General features: G+C 45.4%; 1 protein-coding gene across 8 annotated transcripts in view; it reads left to right on the top strand.

Annotated features, from left to right (window-relative positions):
• The window catches only part of LOC117545692 (membrane-associated guanylate kinase, WW and PDZ domain-containing protein 2-like), a 97122-nt gene that overhangs the window by 14080 nt on the left and 63483 nt on the right, over nucleotides 1–19559 (top strand). For 6 of the 8 annotated variants that reach the window (XM_034215578.1, XM_034215577.1, XM_034215575.1 and 3 more), the window contains exon 2: nucleotides 11865–11981. In XM_034215578.1, the coding sequence (XP_034071469.1) occupies nucleotides 11865–11981 (117 nt within the window). Of the gene's footprint in view, nucleotides 1–1880; nucleotides 1948–9782; nucleotides 10107–11864; nucleotides 11982–19559 lie in introns of those variants that run through there. The other 2 variants (XM_034215580.1, XM_034215579.1) reach the window with 2 other exon arrangements.

The raw sequence follows: 19559 nt of genomic DNA, 5'->3' as shown, positions 1-19559 counted from the left end.
CCCGCACACCAATGGGTTTCTTATTACTCTCTGTATAGTCTCCTTGGTATCTCTCTCCATTTTCTCTCCATTAGTATGAATGACTGCTATAGAACAGAGGATAAAGTGTTTGAGCCCACACAAACCTTTGCCCTTCCTCCAGAGTTTCAATCCTCAACTCTTTCTTCTTCCTCTTCTGCATCTCTCCATCATTCTGTTGCTTTCAGTCTCATTAAGATGCATCCTGCTCGTTGTGTGAGGAGCGCAGCTTGAGCTGTAGAGTGCAATCAGGGGTGACAAACATCTCCATAGCTGCATTCAAAACAGCAGCCAGCACATACACAAAAACACACACCTCCTCTTGTCCATCAGTATTTATCTCATCAGCATGAGAGGTGAGGGGAGAAGAGGAATTCATTTGTTCACTGGATTGAACGAGGAATAGGGATGGCAATTCATAACCTCCGTCTTTTGATTTTAAAGTCTCATTTGTAGCGTGGGCTTGTTTCTCTTTATCGTGACTCAGAGGTTGTAAATGTGTGTCTGGCCTTGATTACGGTGCTGTGGAGAAAGACATTCAGGAACATCATCATTAAGACTAGTCTCAGGATAGACTGGATCAATATTAAGACCTTTAGGAGAGAGGCTCTGTCATTTACTATTAATAATGGTCCCTGCCACCTGCTGTAATAATGCCATTAGGAGTACTAGAAACAGATACTTCATCCACGGCTAAATGACCCTCACCAATACACCAACATGTGGAAACTATACAGTGTAATTCACACACACTCTCGTTCGCTTTCAGTCTCACACACAGTGACCCTCTGAGGCCAACTCAAGCTACCTTCAGACCAATAGCCTTAGCGGGACAACTGGAGATGTGGCTGAGGAGAAAGAGAGAGACATTGGGCAACCTGATGGGACAAAGAAGGAATAGTTGACAAATGTGTGGGTAGAGATAAATAAGAAAATACATTCTTAAGAGAAGACAGAACACCTCCAGGACTAAAAATATCTTTATAATCAATTATAAATAAAACAAGAAAGCACTTTATTTATTCATTTTCGCTCAACATGTCCAATATAGTGCAATTCTTTCACACACACATACGGGTTTTGGGCCGAGGGCGACACCGTACTTCCGGTATCCGCCATTTCACGCGAGGTGCAACCAGAATATCATAGTCTATTGCCTTAATCAATATAGTCAACTCTAAAATACCACATATATGCATTGGCATGATAATATTATTGTGACAAGTGGGGTATTCACCTGGTGTTTCCAGAAGATAGACGTAGATGCTGCCAAAATCGACCGAAGGCCACTTTCGAGAGTCGTTTTTCCATACATCTGTAAGGGCAATCGGACAACCCACACAGCTCTAGTTTACGCTGGTAACGACCTAGAGCACACCCCTCAAGTCCAGAGATGTAATCCGAAGACATGCAGCGATTTCTTCGGTCGTTAATTCAGAAAAAAAACCTAGTGCGCTCTGCCTGGCTACGTTAGCTAGCTGTTTTATGAGCACCTCCAGGATATTAGCACCTCCAGGAAAATGGCGTATTTATATATATATATATGGCGCGCGTTGCATTGTGGGTAGCTCGTGACGTCACTGTGTGTGAAAGAATGTCCATGCTGTATGTGCATATACATAAAGAACACTTCAATAGAATACAATGAAAGAAAACATAAAATAAGCTGGTAGAATTGGATTTAAATCATATTTATAGATGACCCCATACATGGCTGTTTTAATGCCATGTGAAGTTTAAATTCTTAGGCTTATTTTGTTTAAAAGCTTTTATTTTGTTATTCTCTTATTTTGAAAGTTGGGCGTGACAGACGGACGGTGCTGGACTGGTATCGAAGGTAACTGCAAGTCGGAAATTGCGGTAAGGCTAATTAGCGATGGGAGGGTGTAATACAGTATGAGTTCAACTCCAGTCAAGAGTGAAAGCAAGGTACGTTTAATTGATTTACGCGTTTTAAGCTATCTTTCTATACTTTATTTACTACGTTTTTGTTGCGCTTAGTCAAGTAATGTAACGGTTAGCCTGTTCTTCTGCTTAAGCTTGTTAGCTAAGTGCACGGAACACAAACAAACACAATGTCAACATTTTCCTTAAAACACAGAAGTCACGTTTCACTTAAGGGTACATGCTGTTTTTAGTGAAATAAAACGTATATTATTAGACATGCATTCTTGCACCCAACACCATTACTTATTGTGATGTACATGTATTTTTCTATTGGTAAATATGGCTGACTATCTTGCACTGTTGTAATGTTTGCAAGGACTTGCATGCAAGTAAAACACAGTCACTCACTTTTATTAGCCACAAATTTAGTGACTGTTGTGGGTTCTCATTTATGACACTGACATACTTCCATTGTATTTCCACAGGTGTGTCTAATAAAACTGTTGATTGCTCCAGTAATTATTGCAATGCAGTGTAGCAATTAGTAATGCTATTAGTTACACCTGTGTCTTAGTTTCACTCAACATTTCGCCTCCAGGTCATATGAAAACTAGAATTACCGACTTGAAGTTGAATGCCTCTGCCAACCAGTGTAATTGTAGTTTACATCTAATTATGTTCAAAATGTCACCACTCCTATTAGACATTAGTGTGAAATGGTCTTAATTAGCATATGAATTCCTGAGTTACGGATACAAATAATGTAAATTGAGTTTGAAGTATATAATAATAGAGCATGACATTTGTGTGACGGTGTCAAGTTGTGTGTTAGTTGACCCTTGACTCCCAACCTACAGTTTAGTTATACACAGTAGTCTGTGTGACCTCATGTGGGAGTGCAGGCAAGCTATTGATCACCTTGAAGGCTTCTCAATTCTCTAATTTCCCCTCTTCTACTCCTATCCTCGTGACTTAGTCCCGCCCACAGGAGATACGAGCGGAGGAGTCGAAGAGGGGAACCGAGGAGAGAGGAGGGGAAGCAGCAGGCTGTTAGAGAAATCCTCTCCTCTGAGCGGGCATTTTAAAGAGACGTCCATTAATAATGACAGGAGGCACAGCAGCCCTCTGTCTGATGGACAGAACTGTGTTCATGATGACTTATATATTTACTTTTAATTCATTGACAGTGCGGTATAATGAGACAATAACAGGCTACAGATGCGGACATATACAGTACACACACATATATTTCTAAATATATACAATTTCAGAATCAAACAAGTATGAGAGCACTCTCATAATAACGTAACACAATCAGAGACTGGATATATCCCCCCCCTCTCTCTGGTCGCTGAAATGGGGAATTGAAATTACGGGCCAAAAGTTGTATTTACAAGTATTAAAAGTAAGCATCGGACACCAAACCAACTGAGACCCGTCTGTCCGCCGCATCTACGCACTGTACAACACACACCTACACACTGTACCACATGCACCTACACACTGTACAACACACACACCTACACACTGTAGCCTACCACACACCTACAGCTCCTAAAGCATAATCAGGCTACAGCCGTTGTGTATTTTATTATGTGAAGCACTAAATGGTCTATAATATCCAGGGGGTGCATGCAGAGCTGTCATTGGCTGAGATAAGTCCGGCCGTGCGTCACGCCTCCACCGTTCCCGGAAATGCATCCGTGGAGGAACCATCAGTGTATCCTCGGTTATAGCTCCTCAATGCTCGATGCTCGGCCCTCGATGGGCATTTAGAGAAATTAGATGTCCTTCAACATGGCACGCTGAAATCCATTTCCGGGTCACTACCGGAGGACCGATGAGTCGAGGAGTCGAGGAGGGGAAATTAGAGTATTGAGAAGCCTTCCTTGTCTGTTGCTGAGTTTTGTTACCTATGACAACCACTTGAGCACCTCTTTGTCCATGGATCAGCTCAAATCTTGGCCTTTGACTAGCCAGGCATCCAGTTTACTTCTAGTATAGTAGCGGATGTATACATTTCCGCTTGGACTCGTTCAGGTGTGTGTGGTAGTTGTCAGGTGTATTTGTAGTTTAGTTAGGGGAAAAGGAGAGTGTTAATGTTTGTTGGGAGAGAGAGACCGACTGGGAATGTTTGCAGGAAAGTATTAAGTGTGAAGCCAAGTTTGACCTAATGTTGCATCATGTTTACCTCTCACTGTTTCCGTCTGATTATGAGGTTTTGCTTGTATGTAGGTTTCCGGGTGTGTGAGCACGCCGCGTGCACACAGTAAGACTTGGCATACCAGCATGTTTTCCTGAAGCGTGACTGCAGGGTTGTTTGCACTTAAGAGTTGAGCGGTAAAACTTTGTGTGGAGAGAAACTCAGAGAATCAATGTGGCAAGACTTTGCTTCCCTCCTCGCTCAGTCTCCTGGGAGAATGGGCATGTCAGAGCTAATTATGCCATCCCAAATCAAACAAAATGGCTCCTGTTGGTTTTCTACATCTATCTGCTCCTCCCCTTAGCCTCATGTTGTTGGTGTACATGTAAACAATGTAATGCATTCTGCCCTGCCTTGTGAAAGTGGTGCTCAGTTTGGGTAATTTTTCAAGCAAAAGTACTTTGCATTCATTTATTTTTAGCTTCTCAGATCTGCCATATTTGTTTTATTAGCTGAAAATGTTAGGGTTTTAGACTTTAACATCTAAAGGCATCCTATTTGTAAACCGCATGATTGATTGAGGAAAAAATCATTTAAAAAATAGATAGTGATGGATAATCATAAACCATCTCCTAAAGGAAATGTGCCTTGCTGCAGGGCATTACAATCAAAAGGGCAATATAAAGTAGAAACAAGCATTAGTAAGCACTATTACAAATGGAAAAGATGCAACCCAGGCTAAAAATAAAACCAAATACAGCACACAAATCAAAAGCTGTGCATTTCAAATTAATACAATTAAACATCATGCCTACGTCTTATGTAGTCTAATAAAAGAAAGGGGCTCAGAGCAAGATAAAATAATGTTTGAATGTTATTATAATGGAAGAAACAGCAGAGATAAGTGTGTGGCAGATAAGACTCTGGTGAACCCTGAGTTTTGTTTTGATAAAAGAATATCTGCTTCTCATTATATGAGCATGTAGTTTGCATGCCGGTTACTTTGGCCTCAGGCTGGATGCTGTTTTGAGGAAGACAGATTATCAATATGATTGGCGGGTGTTGGAGTGTGATCTTGACCTGCTGAGGGAGTTCAGGGCAGGATTAACAATTTACTTATCATCTCAAGAAGGAAAACTGTATTATTATCAGGCCTGCTATAGTGCATCTTTAATTATCTTGCACTGAAGTTTCATATATATATATATATATATATATATATATATATAAATGTCTTCACAGAGATCGAAGGTGGAGGAAAGAAAACATAAGGAAGTGCAAAGAGCATTAGTTTGCTGGTTAAAAATTAGGGTTAGAAGCCAACCACACACACACAACTTCCTCTGCATCAACCTCAGATCCATCCTCCACAACCTCCAATAACAACACACACACACACACACACACACACACACACACACACACACACACACACACACACACACACACACACGCTGACATGTGTTTTCTGCTCTAGTATTGACCTTATTAACAACCCAGGCCTCCCACTGAGGATGAAGGTGACTCTCTTTGTGTCGATATGATTATCCATAGTATCCAGTGGATAACGCTGATACTTGCCTTCAGCCACACTATAGATTGTATGCATTGCATTAAAGCACACTAGTATGCAAACAATATCTTGTTTTTATTTATTTCATTTAAGTGTTGCCGGTTCTGTGCAACCCTCCAATATTTTGCACATTTGTACACAAGCTCTCATTCACTGTCCAAAACAGTACTGCACATATTTGATGTTATTGTGTTATTCGAAGTACTTTGCAAGAGTATATTGCACGTAATTTTCTGGTATATCCACATTTCAAAATCGTTTTCTACACGTTAACATATAATAGTTTCAATTGTTTTTATTTTATTTTTGGGTTGCTTTTCTTACTTTTTGTATCTACTTTAACTGTGTATATGTATTCACCATGTACACCAAGGCAAATCCTCGTATGTGGTAACCTACTTGTCAATAAAGCTGTTTCTGATACTGATAATATCTGTTGATATGTCGAACTGCATGTTATGTGCATACTTGCAGTTCGGATGCATTTTGATGGGATGATGGGTGCAGTTTAGTTCAGACAATGTTGTATCATCACACAATTGTCAGTGCTTAAATATCGATTAAGCTCCTGATGGAAATCTAAAATGAGTACAAATGTGGTTGCTGTGAAATAGCTCAGGAGTAAGCTGTATTTCTGTTCAAATTTGAAAAAGTTATTTAAAATATAATCAGATTTGAAGAATTGTGGCTAATCCCACATTTCTAACTGTTAAATGATCTGTAAATGAGCCTGACTGAAAGAGCAGCAGTAAGTAACAGTGTGGAGGTCAGGTCAGATCTTGTTTCTGTAAACAATCACCACTGAATCCACCGCAGCCTCTTAACTAAAGTGTGGTAAATACCAGAACAAGCCTGTTGGTTCCTGGTTTTTTCTTGTTCTGGTATTTACATCACTAACTTGAGGGAAGAAGAACAGCTCAATGTTATTACAGCGGTCTGATCGTTATTGCACATTAACATTTAATTACTGTTTAAAACCTATGTGTGAAGATTAGTCAATCTAACCAAACCTTAGATTTCTCGATGTCCCAGCTACAATGTCTTCAAAGTGAACCATTTAGAAAGCAATAAATGACACACCACACAATTATGTTATTATCCTTATCCTCACATATAGCTATTGTTTATTTCTTGCTGTGTTTTCATTTGAGACAGAAAAGTTCCTTTTGTGGGTTAGGCTTTATAATAATAATAATAATAAATTGTATTTTTATAGCACTTTTCTCGAACCCAAAGACGCTTATGAATATATCTTTCCCTCTGCTGCACATGCATTGCTGGACAACCATTTTGCATCAACACCACGCTATCAAATCTGCAGAATCTGATCTGTGAAACTGATTTCTTGTTGATTTCCTTGGTAAAACAGAAAGCTACTTGGTTGATAATGCTGACAGGATGTGGCATGATGTAGTAAGGCAAGGCAAGGCAAGTTTATTTATATAGCACCTTTCAACACAAGGTAATTCAAAGTGCTTTACAAAAAACGAAAGACATTAAGAAAATGGCATTTAAAATCAGTCATTAAAAAGAAAAGATAATAAAATAAACATTAAAAGAAAAAATACATGGATAAAAGTTACAGTGCAGTCTAAGATATGAATAGTTCAATTAAAAGCAGCGGCAAAAATAAAAGTCTTTAGTCTGGATTTAAAAGTAGTAAGAGTTGCAGCGGACCTGCAGGTTTCTGGGAGTTTGTTCCAGATATTTGGAGCATAATAACTGAACGCTGCTTTACCATGTTTAGTTCTGACTCTGGGGACAGAAAGCTGACCAGTCCCTGAAGACCTGAGAGATCTGGATGGTTCATAATTTAGCAGGAGGTCAGAAATTTATTTTGGGCCTAAACCATTCAAAGCTTTATAAACCAGCAGCAGTATTTTGAAATCTATTCTTTGACACACAGGAAGCCAGTGTAAAGACTTCAGAACAGGAGTGATGTGATCCACTTTCTTAGTGTTAGTGAGGACTCGAGCAGCGGCGTTCTGAATTAGCTGCAGCTTTCTAATATATTTTTTAGTGAGACCTGTGAAGACACCATTGCAGTAGTCGAGTCTACTGAAGATAAAAGCATGGACAAGTTTTTCCAAATCCTGCTGTGACATTAGTCTTTTAATCCTAGATATGTTCTTTAGGTGATAGTAGGCTGATTTAGTAATTGTTTTAATTTGACTGTTGAAACTCAGGTCAGAGTCCATGACTACACCTAGATTTCTGGCTTTATCCGTTGTTTTGAACATTGCAGACTGAAGCTCAGCGCTAACTTTGATATGTTCTGCCTTGGCTCCAAAAACCATTACCTCAGTTTTATCTTTGTTTAATTGGAGAAAGGTCTGACACATCCAGTCATTGATTTGTTCAATGCACTTACTCAGTGTTTGAATTGGAGCATAGTCTCCTGGTGAAATAGTTACGTAAATTTGTGTGTCATCCGCATAGCTATGGTAACTTATTTAGTTGTTTTTCATTATCTGAGCCAGTAGCATGTAGATGTTAAAGAGAAGAGGCCCCAAGATGGAGCCTTGAGGTACCCCACATGTCATATTTGTCAACTCAGATGTGTATTTACCTATAGAAACAAAGTTTTTTCTGTCCTTTAAGTAGGATTCAAACCAATTTAGAACTGTTTCCGAAAGTCCCACCCAGTTTTCTAGTCGGTCGAGTAATATGTTGTGGTCAACAGTGTCAAACGCAGCACTGAGATGTAATAATACTAACACTGAAGTTCTGCCACTGTCTGTGTTTAAGTGGATGTCATTGAAGACCTTTACAAGAGCAGTCTCAGTGCTGTGGTTTGGACGAAAGCCTGACTGGAACACATCAAAACAACAATTTAAATGCAAGAAATTACTCAACTGTTGAAAAAACTATTTATTCAATGATTTTACCTAGAAATGGCAGGTTTGATATGGGCCTGTAATTGTTCATTACTGAAGCATCTAGATTATTCTTTTTTAAGAGCGGTTTAATGACTGCAGTTTTCAGGGCCTGTGGAAAAATACCTGAGTGAAGAGATGTGTTTACTATATGAAGTAGATCTGAGGCCATGCAAGGCAAAACATCTTTGAAAGATCCTGTTGGAATAATATCAAGGCAGCAGGAGGAGGATTTCAGAAGTTGAATAATGTCCTCTAGGTTTTTATCATTAATCTGATGGAATTGTGTCATGGTGTTTGAATTGATATTAGGTGGACATAGGGACAACACATAGCGCATCTTAGATATTGAACATATAGATTCAAGAGACAAAAACCATAGAGACCCACTTTACCTCTGCACCAGGTGTTGATTGATAAGCTGGACGCTGCTCCTAGCAGTTGTTTTTTTTAGCAGCTTTTTTTAGAGTTTGTGATGGATGGTGGCCATCATCCTTGGTGCTAAATTTTTAGGTAAACTTGTCCTCCCAATACCTTTTCCTGCTTTGTTGAAGCAACCAGTCACAAAATAAGTTTGCACTGAGGTGTACAGCATAACGTTTACCTCTGAGGATTCTGAATTTGCATATTTGAAGAGTTATACCAATAAATCCTCTCTTTATATACATCCATCCTCCTCCTCACTCAGCCGTGCCCTGAGCTGAGTACTCATATCATGAGCATGTTTCTGTGTTGGTGTTTATTTTATTCCTCCTTGTGTTCAGACCAAAACTTGCCCAAGACGGTGCTCAAGGCATCTTCTCTGGCATCTGCAGCTGTGAGCTTATCATCCGCATCCCTCCGTGTGCGTACGAGTGTGTGTAGCCTCAGTGTGACATATGCTGCTGTGGCGTCTCAGTATTTCTCTCTTGTCAGTGACGTTAACACAAGGTCAAACAGGGAGAGACACAGTGTATTTGAGGAATGCCAGGGAGCATCTGGGTACACCCACACACACACACACACACACACACACACACACACACACACACACACACACTTTCAAACAAACACACAGAAATACACAGATCTACAAATGCTTTCACATATATAAACATTTACTTTACACTCTTACTCAATGTTTCTCTCACTATCTTGCACACACAAACATTCACCTTACAGATGCACACAAAGTGAAGCGGTGCAGTGACGGCAGCAGCAGATAGGGGGTGCTGCAGGACAGTGGAAGCTCTCTGGCCAATCCGCTGGCAGGTCGTTTGGAGTCCGGCTTCCCACTGGCACATCTCCTTCTCCTCTCTTTTCTCCCGACGGTCGTCGTCTCTCTCATCTCTCCGCGTCTCTCTGCATCTCCCTTCCCCCTCTTCCTCGGCATCTTCTCTGGGATTAAAATTGGCTGCAGCCAGGTGCTGCGAGTGTGTGTGGTGGAGCAGCAGCAGCGGTGGAGAAGTAGAGGCAGCAGGGAGGACATTGAGGTTTCACCGAGGCGGCAGAAGATGTGCAGTGGTTGTTTGCAAGGCTAGAGGACGCCCGGGAGGACAGGCTGTCTGTGGATGTATACCTGTGGAGAAGGGACTGCTTCTTATCAACATCTGGGCTAGCTGCTGATGAGGTGCCTTGTCTGCACCACCGTTGTCTTCACTCTGTCTGTCTGTCTCTAGATTTCTCTCTGCACAAATGCCTGTGTGTGTCGGTGTGCATGTATAATATGTGTGTGTCGGTGTCTGTGCATGAAATGGCCTTTGCCTGACTACATAGCTGTAGATGTTTACCAACCTGAGAACTGCGACAATCTTTGCATCAAGATTTCATGTATTTCTTTGTTTTCCGGCTCTCTCCTCTCCTGTCCTTTTGCTTTGCTGTTTGTGAAGCAATTCACAGTGCTTCACAGCCTCGCTAAAATGGTGTCAATTTACATAAGATGTTGTTCCAAAGAATTCCTTATTGCAAAATCAGAGAGCCACCTGTGCCGGCAACATACACACAGGTATCTGCACAGTGCACCATTCCAATTCCCTCTGATGGTAGGCTGTATGTTCCTGTTGACGGGTAGGCTGCATTAATCTAAACCGGTAGGCCGAAAGCTGTCAGCTAGAAAAGGCACCAGTGAGAAGAGATGTTTTTCGTTTGTAAATGCATGGCATGTAACGTCATCCTCCCCACTGTCTGATGTGATAGTCTTGCATACCGAATGTTGCGTGGAAAATAAGTTCTCATCCTCCTGGGCTTCTTCGGTTTGGGATGCAGGGAGGAGAAACTATTCATGGTAATTATCATACAGTGTGTGTGCAGCACAGATATGTTGGCGTGCTCTCTTCCTCTTAATTTATGCTATGTTAGTCATTCATTTGACTGTTTCAGTTCAGTGGCTTCATGAGGAGGAAGACAGCTTGTACAGAGGGTAAAAGGCAGAGACAGGAAGTGATGAGGTGGTGTGAGCTTCTGTCCTCTGTAGGCTAGTGTCACCCAACCTGCTGACACCGCACATTTATTTATCCCCAAGGGGATCACTGGTTTACACAATTACTGTGTGTGTGTGTGTTTTTTTGATGTGAAAATCAGTGCAAGCTTTCAATCTGACTAAGCAATTTTCCTTCATATTGAGTCACAAAAGCTTTTTTATTTAACACCCTTTATAGACAGTTACCCCTTATCTTCTTCTTCACAAGCTTTTAAGGTTATCAGACATATTTCTCCTCACTGTATTACTGTTGTGACAAGCTGTACATTCATTGTGTATCAGCTTCTTCAAACCCTTTATTAAAGTAATAATGTCATTAGATTTAATACCTGATATATTGCATACAACTGAAATATTCTCCTCATATCCTCCAAATTCAGACAAACCTATTAGGTATCGTAAAGAACATTATCATCTGTAAGCAAATGTCAAGTTCTCTCGGGTTGAGCAATGTGTGTGTGTGTGTGTGTGTGTGTGTGTGTGTGTGTGTGTGTGTGTGTGTGTGTGTGTGTGTGTGTGTGTGTGTGTGTGGTGTGTGTGTGTGTGTGTGTGTGTGTGTGTGTGTGTGTGTGTGTGTGTGTGTGTGTGTGTGTGTGTGTGTGTGTGTGTGTGTGTGTGTGTGTGTGTGTGTGTGTGTGTGTGTGTGTGTGTGTGTGTGTGTGTGTGTGTGTGTGTGTGTGTGTGTGCGCGTGTGTGCGAACGATTGGCCTACTGGGCAGACAACTGGTTTCCTACAGTGAGACCTTCAGTTGTTTCCAATCCAGTGTCACCTACATCATGATTGATCCCGAGCCAATCTTGAAACAAAAGCCAATCAGACATTTTGATATCACTCCCACAAAATGTCAGGCTTGTGTTGCGTGTCATGTAAAGGAAAGCAAGCTCTAATCTCTCTGTATTTGTTTTCAGGGGGGGTGGTTGACAAGGATTTGCGGCACTACCTCAACCTGCGATTCTCCAAGGGCTCAGTGGACCACGACCACCAGCAGATCATCAGAGACAACCTCTACCTCCGCACCGTTCCCTGTGAGTCCACCTCTCCCGCCTCTCTCCTGTCCTCCATCACTCCTTCAGGCTTTAATTTACTCTTCTTTGATCTCTTCCTCTTCTGCCTCACTGTGTGTCTGTAATTATCTTTTATTGTCTTCCCCTCCTTCTTCGATATCATTACCCCTTCCCCCCCCATCCTTCAGCTGTATTTCTCTATGTTTCTCTGTTTTAGTTTTCCCTCCTTGCCCTCGGGACGTTGCCCTCCTGTTTTTACATCACACTCACGCTCTTTCCCTCCATCTCTCTCTGTCTATTGCTCTTTCTTTCCCTTCAATCGTCCGACTGCTGAGATCTCAGCCTGAGGTTTCCACGGCAACCACCCTCTTGTCTCGAGGCTTGCGTTGCCTTGACGCCCTACCCCCTTAAGCACACGCTAGACATGCACAACACACACACATGCAGCTACACACAGATAGTCACACGTCACTCTTCCAGTTACCATAAGAAGATCTTTGTTTTATCTGTATGTGTGACATTTTAAATAAATGTTCTCATCTACGTGCATGCGGACGTGTCGTGTGTGCATTGTGTTATCAGTGCTGGTTGCCTGTTGTCGGACTGTGTCATTGCTGTGATTGACATTGAGGGGATGGCGGCCCCGGCAGCTCCACCCACTGTCAGTACACCATGCGGCTTGTGTTTCAGCTCCTCTGGAGACTGAAGCTGCTCTGGTGCAGACTGCACATGCTACTCGCCTCATGCAGAATGTGGATCGGTGCACTGTGATTTGATGTATGCTGAAGGGCTTTGTACTGGTCTGACATGTTTCAGTATCATCTGTTAAGAATCTCGGTTAGGCTGTTTCTGTGATTTGCTACCAAAAGGTGGTTGAGTTGAGTCAACTGGCCTTTTTCATGTTTGTGGACAAACATATTTTGGTGGAGAACCACGAGGAGGCAAAGCCAGGCTTTGACGTCAGTGATGGTTGTTTTTGCATTGGCTGAGCACAGCTACTCTACTAGATCTCTTCTGCCGGTGTCGAGCTGCTGACACAGAAGTGATTGTTTAATACGCTCTCACAGCTGCACAGTTCCTGAGCCTCCCTCTTTTTCCTCCCCTCTCTCCCTCCCTTTCTCCTGTCATCTTCATGTCTTTGCTAGCACTCTACGCTCTCTCTCTCATGTTCTCTCTGCCTCTTCCGCCTTCCTTGCCTTTTTGATTTATTTTTGGTCACCACCTTACTCTATCACATTTTCACTCTCTTTCAATTTAAATCCAGACGGACCACTCCTTCCCTCTCCTTTCTTCTACCTTTCTCAGCCTGTTGGCGGTGTAATAGTGCAGTGAATGCATACTGCCGGGGTGACGACTGAGGTGATGTGGACTGGCTGGGGTTCAACCTGGGGTAACACTGAAGATCCTCACACACCTCAGCCCTGTCAAAGCATGGGCCTCTTTTAATAGCTGAACCATAGTTTTGTTGCAATGTCTGTTTCAATTGTTACATAATTGCTTGGTCGCGATTATTTGAACAGATTGCGATCATTTTGAATTATCGTTTGATTCTACGATCAAGGGATTTCAAAGCCATTGTTACAAATAGAACGATTTAAATGGTCATTCTGTTTCAGCTCATATGAGACAGTATTTATTTGCTTGAAGCAAGATGACGACGGATACATGCCTTTAGCCGATCTTTTGACTTATAGCTGTGAGTCTCCCTGACAGCTGCAACAGTGTGTTTGACAGCTCTGGGGAAAGTTAATTCAATCATTTACATTAAAGTATTTGTATTTATAAGAAAACATGTTGCTATAAAGTAGTGTGGGCCCTAAGTGTGTAGTCTGAGCGTAGCGTGTGTGGTTGAGCGAGAATTAGAGACACAATGGATGCGCTCAGAGCAGACGGTGGCTATCTGAGCAGAGAAGAAGAGGGAGTAAAGTTGTGTTGTAAAAGTAAACATAACTGCGAAGTGAGCATCATCTTAGACCCTAGAGCAGGGGTCGGCAACAGGCGGACCACGGTCCGGTTCCGGACACAGACGCCGACCGACCTATACGGACCCGGACCTATAATCAATACATTAATAGGGGATTTCAATTTTGACGGGGCGATTCTATTTTAACCGCCGCCGACAGGGGGCGAAAGAGACGAGTGAGCGATACAGGGAGAGAAACATAAAAGAAGAGACGAGAGCGCGGCAGAGGCTGCTTCTCAGGTCGATTAAATAAAATCCTTGCTTCCCTCACTTGCGTCGTTTCCCTGCGTTTAGTCCCTCCCACCAGGGAACATGGATGTATAATAAGAACTGGATACAGCGTGGGAGACGGGGCCTCATTCATTCCTATGAGAGCTGCTCATTAGCGCATGATGACAAAATGGCCCAACTTTTGAGAGAGTGAAACGTCACAGATTACCCAGCATGCCTGAGAAGTACCCGTATGTGCACTCATAGAGCATGCGCAACTTTAACCAAAATGCTCGTTCACATCAAGCACGTCAATTTGCGTACACGTAACAGCACCGCGCGTTCATGACAGCATGGTAATGAATTGTTGTTATCATGGATTTGATATGAACGAGGCGGCAGTTAGCAGCTAGCGGCTAGCTAGTAATGATGCTAATGTACACATCAATCGTTATGTACTTATATTACGCTGTAACAGGATCTAGTGATATCCAACAGAGCTTCATTTAGCATGAAATAATTATTGCACTGTATATATATATATATATATATATATATATATATATATATATATATATATATTGTGGTGACACGTTATTGGACATAATTCACCTTGTTTATTGTGTTGCCACACGGACCCTTTAGTGGGGAACACCGGTAGCTTTAGCTGCCATTCCTGCTAGCTCATCAGGCAGAGCAGTGCATGTGTTAACCTCTCTGAAAGTAATGGATAATAAAGATTGGAACTCCATTCTTAATACACCGCCTCCGACTCTCTTTTCACGGCACTACACTGGTGACCCTGACTTTTCCGAGAAAGTTTCCGGAAAATTAACGAACATGGCTGAGCGCGATGTTTTCATAAAGCTGCCGGAATTCTGGGAGCACGCCGCGGAGGCATGGTTCGCACACGTGGAGGCACATTTCGCCTGCCGACAGGTCCGTGACGGGGACCTAAAATACTACCATGTGGTAGCAGCGCTGGGGAGCTCCACGTCGTCCAGGTTGGTGGGATTCATCGCAGCCCCCCCACATCATGGCAAATATGAGGCGATTAAGGCCCTTCTCCTTAAGACATTTAGTTTATCTGCCAAGGAGAGGGCCCGCCAGATACTTGACATTCAAGCCCTAGGAGCAGGGTTCGAGTTATAAACTGAGCTCTATGGGGGTCTTTAAAACTAACGCGTGCGCGCGTGCATAATGTATTGCGCACCTTGGAGGTGCAGACTCCAAGTCTCATTAAACATGCTGGAGCTGAGTTCTGCAACTTTCTTCGGAAGCACTTCTTTTAGTTTGAGCTCCGCTATTTCAACAGCTCGTTTATGAGCAATAGAGTCGCGGTGTATGTAAAACAAATCCGCAACTGCTTCTGCACAGGGCTACTCACATTGGTCCAGGCATCCGCCAAATGCGTTCCATATTTTTTCTCCGAAAGTAAGAGAGTCTTGGCTTCCAAGACCACCCTCCTTTGAAAACAGCCAGGGGTTTCTTTCTTTCCAGGATCTCCACTGATTGTGTCCCCAGTTAAGTGGCGGTCCTTCTGTAGCAGTACCTCCTGCCTCCTCATGCCGCTCCGCTTCGGAACTTTCTACGTGTGTGCAGCTGCTGGTCCCACATTCAACAGCATCAGGTCCGCTAGCAAAGACAGCATCCTCCGTAGCAGCAAGGTTAGTGCTAGCTGTCACGCTAGCAGGTACATTTTGGTTGTCAAAAGCTGTTTTTTGTTTCTTTGTGAGAAAACCAAAACTAGCCAGGCTTGTAGACCCAGTCGGCGGCAGTGGCCTTTTTTTGGGCGGCATGGTAATCGTCTGCTAGCCTACGGTACTCGTAGTATGTATGTGTGTATCTTGTAAATATATTTGAATGTCTGTTGATATAACGGTTCATTCTTCGGGCGCGCGCAGCACGTTCACAGCCTCACAGGCATAGATTGCGCAATATTTTATTGCGCACCTTAGAGGTGAAGTGCAGGCATATTGTCATTCAAGAGAGAATACGATGCGTAGTTATTTTGGAAAACATTGTTTTGTTTGCCTATTTACCTCGTTAACGTAAATAATACTCATTACATTGAAAAATGCATTATTTGTGATCAAAATAATGGTTGTTGGTAATGTATATTAGCGACCCCCACAGATGTTTGATTTCACTGGGTCCGGTGGGAGCTCAGGCCCCTCCTTATGGGAGCTCAGCTCCCATTGGCTCCCACGTAACTCGAACCCTGCCTAGGAGACAGCAAGCCATCCCAGCTAATGGAGAAAATGCTAAATCTGCTAGGGGGGGAAGATCCCCGGATTTTATTCACGGAGATTTTCCTGCGTCACTTGCCTCCCCGGGTACAGACGGCGCTGGCCAGCACGCCTGTCACGGAGCCCCGTGCTTTGGCTGAGGAAGCAGATCGTTTTTTCCTGGCTACGCAGAGACGTTAGCCGCGACGCTCAGCGGCCCACCGGCAGTCAAGAAAGCGTGGCGGAGGCCGGACACGGCTGTGGCTAGCCGGCGTGGAGACGCCGGACAGTGCGTTTACCACGCACGTTTCGGGACAAGGGCGAAGAGATGCATCGCTACGTGCAGCTACAAACACCCGGGAAACGGAGGGGCCGGCGCTCAGTAGTGGCTCTGAGCGTCGGCGGCACGTGCAGGCTCCTCTTCGTCAGCGACAGCGTTTCGGGGAGCTTGTTTCTGTGTGACACGGGCGCTCAACGGAGCGTAGTTCCAGCGTCGAGTGAAGACGTCGCCCGTGGGAGGCACGGACCGCGATTGACGACGGCTAACGGCAGTCCCATTCGCACGTACGGCGTGAGGCCTATGTGTTTGTGCATCGGAGGACAGCGGTTCAGCTGGGATTTTGTGACAGCGGACATTTCTTTTCCCCTCCTCGGAGCGGATTTTTTGTGTGCTCATGGACTCTTAGTGGACGTTAAGAATAGGCGTTTGGTTGATGCCTTAACGTTTTCTTCCCTCGTGTGCACACTTGGCAGCGCAGCGTACGACGGGCTGTCAGGCTCGCTGTCAGGTGCAGACACGTTTCTCAGACTGTTGGCCGAGTTTCCAGACCTGTCGCTACCCACCTTCTCTACGCTTACCACTAAGCATGGCGTGGAACACCACGTCACTACCAGGGGGCCTCCTGTCTACGCCAGGGCCCGGCGGTTGAACCCTTCTAAGCTGGCTGTAGCGAGGGCGGAGTTCGCAACCATGGAGCGCCTGGGCATTGTCCGCCGCTCCGACAGTCCTTGGGCTTCCCCCCTGCACGTCGTTCCCAAATCGAACGGCGGGTTCCGCCCGTGCGGGGATTACCGCCGACTCAACGACGCCACTACGCCTGACCGCTATCCGGTGCCACACATTCAGGACTTTTCGGCGCATCTGGCCGGTACGGGGGTGTTTTCCAAGGTGGACCTGGTGCGTGGATACCACCAGGTGCCCATGCACCCCCTGGACATTCCCAAGACAGCAGTGATAATGCCTTTTGGACTTTTTGAGTTCCTGCGGATGCCTTTTGGACTCAAGAATGCCGCTCAGACATTCCAGCGCCTGATGGATTCGGTGCTGCGGGACCTGCCGTTTGTGTTTGTTTACCTCGACGACATACTCGTCGCCAGCGTTTCAGTGCAGGAGCACCTGTCCCACCTCCGAGCCCTTTTCACACGGCTCAACGAACACGGATTAATCATCAATCCTGCAAAGTGCCAGTTCGGGGTGTCGGACATCGATTTCCTGGGGCACCGCGTCACCAAGGGCGGTGCGACACCTCTGCCAGCGAAGGTGGAGGCTGTTGCGGCGTTTCCTCGCCCGCTCACAGCCCGGTCGCTCCGTGAGTTTCTGGGGATGGTGACTTTCTACCACCGTTTCATCGCCCGGGCCACACACATCATGCGGCCGCTGTATGAAGCGTTGAAAGGCAAGACCCCCGTCCAGGAGATCGACTGGACAGCAGAGGCGGACGGCGCTTTTGCTGAGGTCAAGACCGCGGCTTTGCTGGCACACCCTTCATCTACGGCTCCCATCTCCATCACCACGGACGCGTCAGACTACGCGGTCGGCGCAGTGCACGAGCAGTGGGTGGAGGGCGCTTGGCAGCCGCTCGCCTTTTTCAGCCACCAGCTGACGCCTAGAGAACGCAAATACAGCGCCTTTGACCGGGAGCTCCTCGGACTTTATTTGGCTGTGCGGCACTTCCGTTTCATGCTGGAAGGCCGTGAATTTACGGCGTTTGTCGACCACAAGCCGCTCACCTTCGCCATGTCAAAAGTGGCGGAGCCTTGGTCGGCACGTCAGCAGCGGCAGCTGTCCTACATATCGGAGTTCACTACGGACATTAAGCACGTGGCTGGCAAGTCGAACCTGGTTGCTGATTGCCTCTCCAGGGTCGTCATCGGTGCCGTCCAGTTGGGCCTGGACTATACTCGCATGGCGGCAGACCAGGTCACAGATCCCGGCGTCCAGGCCCTGAAGGTGGAGAGCACGGGGCTGCGCTTGGAGGACGTGGTGTTCGGCGACGCGGGCATTACTCTCCTGTGTGACGTCTCTACGGGCCTGGCGCGGCCTGTCGTCCCTGCCAGCTGGAGGCGTCCTGTGTTCGAGGCTGTGCACGGCCTGTCACACCCCGGCGTTAAACCTTCGGTGCGTTTGGTAGCGGCGAAGTTCGTTTGGCAAGGACTGAAAAGGGACGTGAGGACTTGGGCCAGGGAGTGCGTGGCTTGTCAACGCGCTAAGGTGCACCGCCACACGAAGGCCCCGTTGGAGCGTTTCCTGGTGCCTGAGAGGAGGTTTGATCACGTCAACATTGACCTGGTTGGTCCGTTGCCTTCCTCTCAGGGGTTTTCCTACCTCCTCACCATGGTGGACAGAACGACCCGTTGGCCGGAGGCGATTCCGCTCGTTTCGACATCAGCCGCAGACATTGCCCGGGCCTTCATTGCAACGTGGGTGTGTCGTTTTGGCACCCCGTCAGACATTTCCTCAGACAGGGGCTCTCAGTTCACGTCCGAGCTCTGGAACGCTGTGGCAGGCGGTTTGGGGGTTAAGCTGCACAGGACTACCGCTTACCACCCTCAGGCTAACGGCCTCTGCGAGCGCTTTCATCGCTCCATGAAGGCGGCCCTCAAGGCCGGCCCTCAAGGCCGGCCTTACGGACGGTAACTGGGTCGACAAGCTGCCCTGGGTGATGCTGGGCCTGAGGACCGCACCTAAGGAAGATCTGCAGTGTTCTACAGCGGAGATGGTCTACGGTCAGCCGCTGAGAGTTCCGGGGGATTTCCTCCCAAATGCATTGGCTCCCTGGTCGGCGTCGGCCCAGCGGGCTTTCCTGCGTGACGCCGCGAAGGCCTTTGCTCCGATCCCTACTACTCAGCACGGTACTCAGGTGTCCCAGGTTCCTGCAGAGCTCCACTCGGCGGAGCACGTGTTCATCCGGCACGATG

This window comes from Gymnodraco acuticeps, unplaced genomic scaffold, assembly GCF_902827175.1.
Source record: "Gymnodraco acuticeps unplaced genomic scaffold, fGymAcu1.1, whole genome shotgun sequence".
Lineage (NCBI taxonomy): Eukaryota > Metazoa > Chordata > Actinopteri > Perciformes > Bathydraconidae > Gymnodraco > Gymnodraco acuticeps.
Note: the sequence above shows the minus strand (reverse complement) of the source record. Positions and strands in the feature narration are given on the sequence as shown.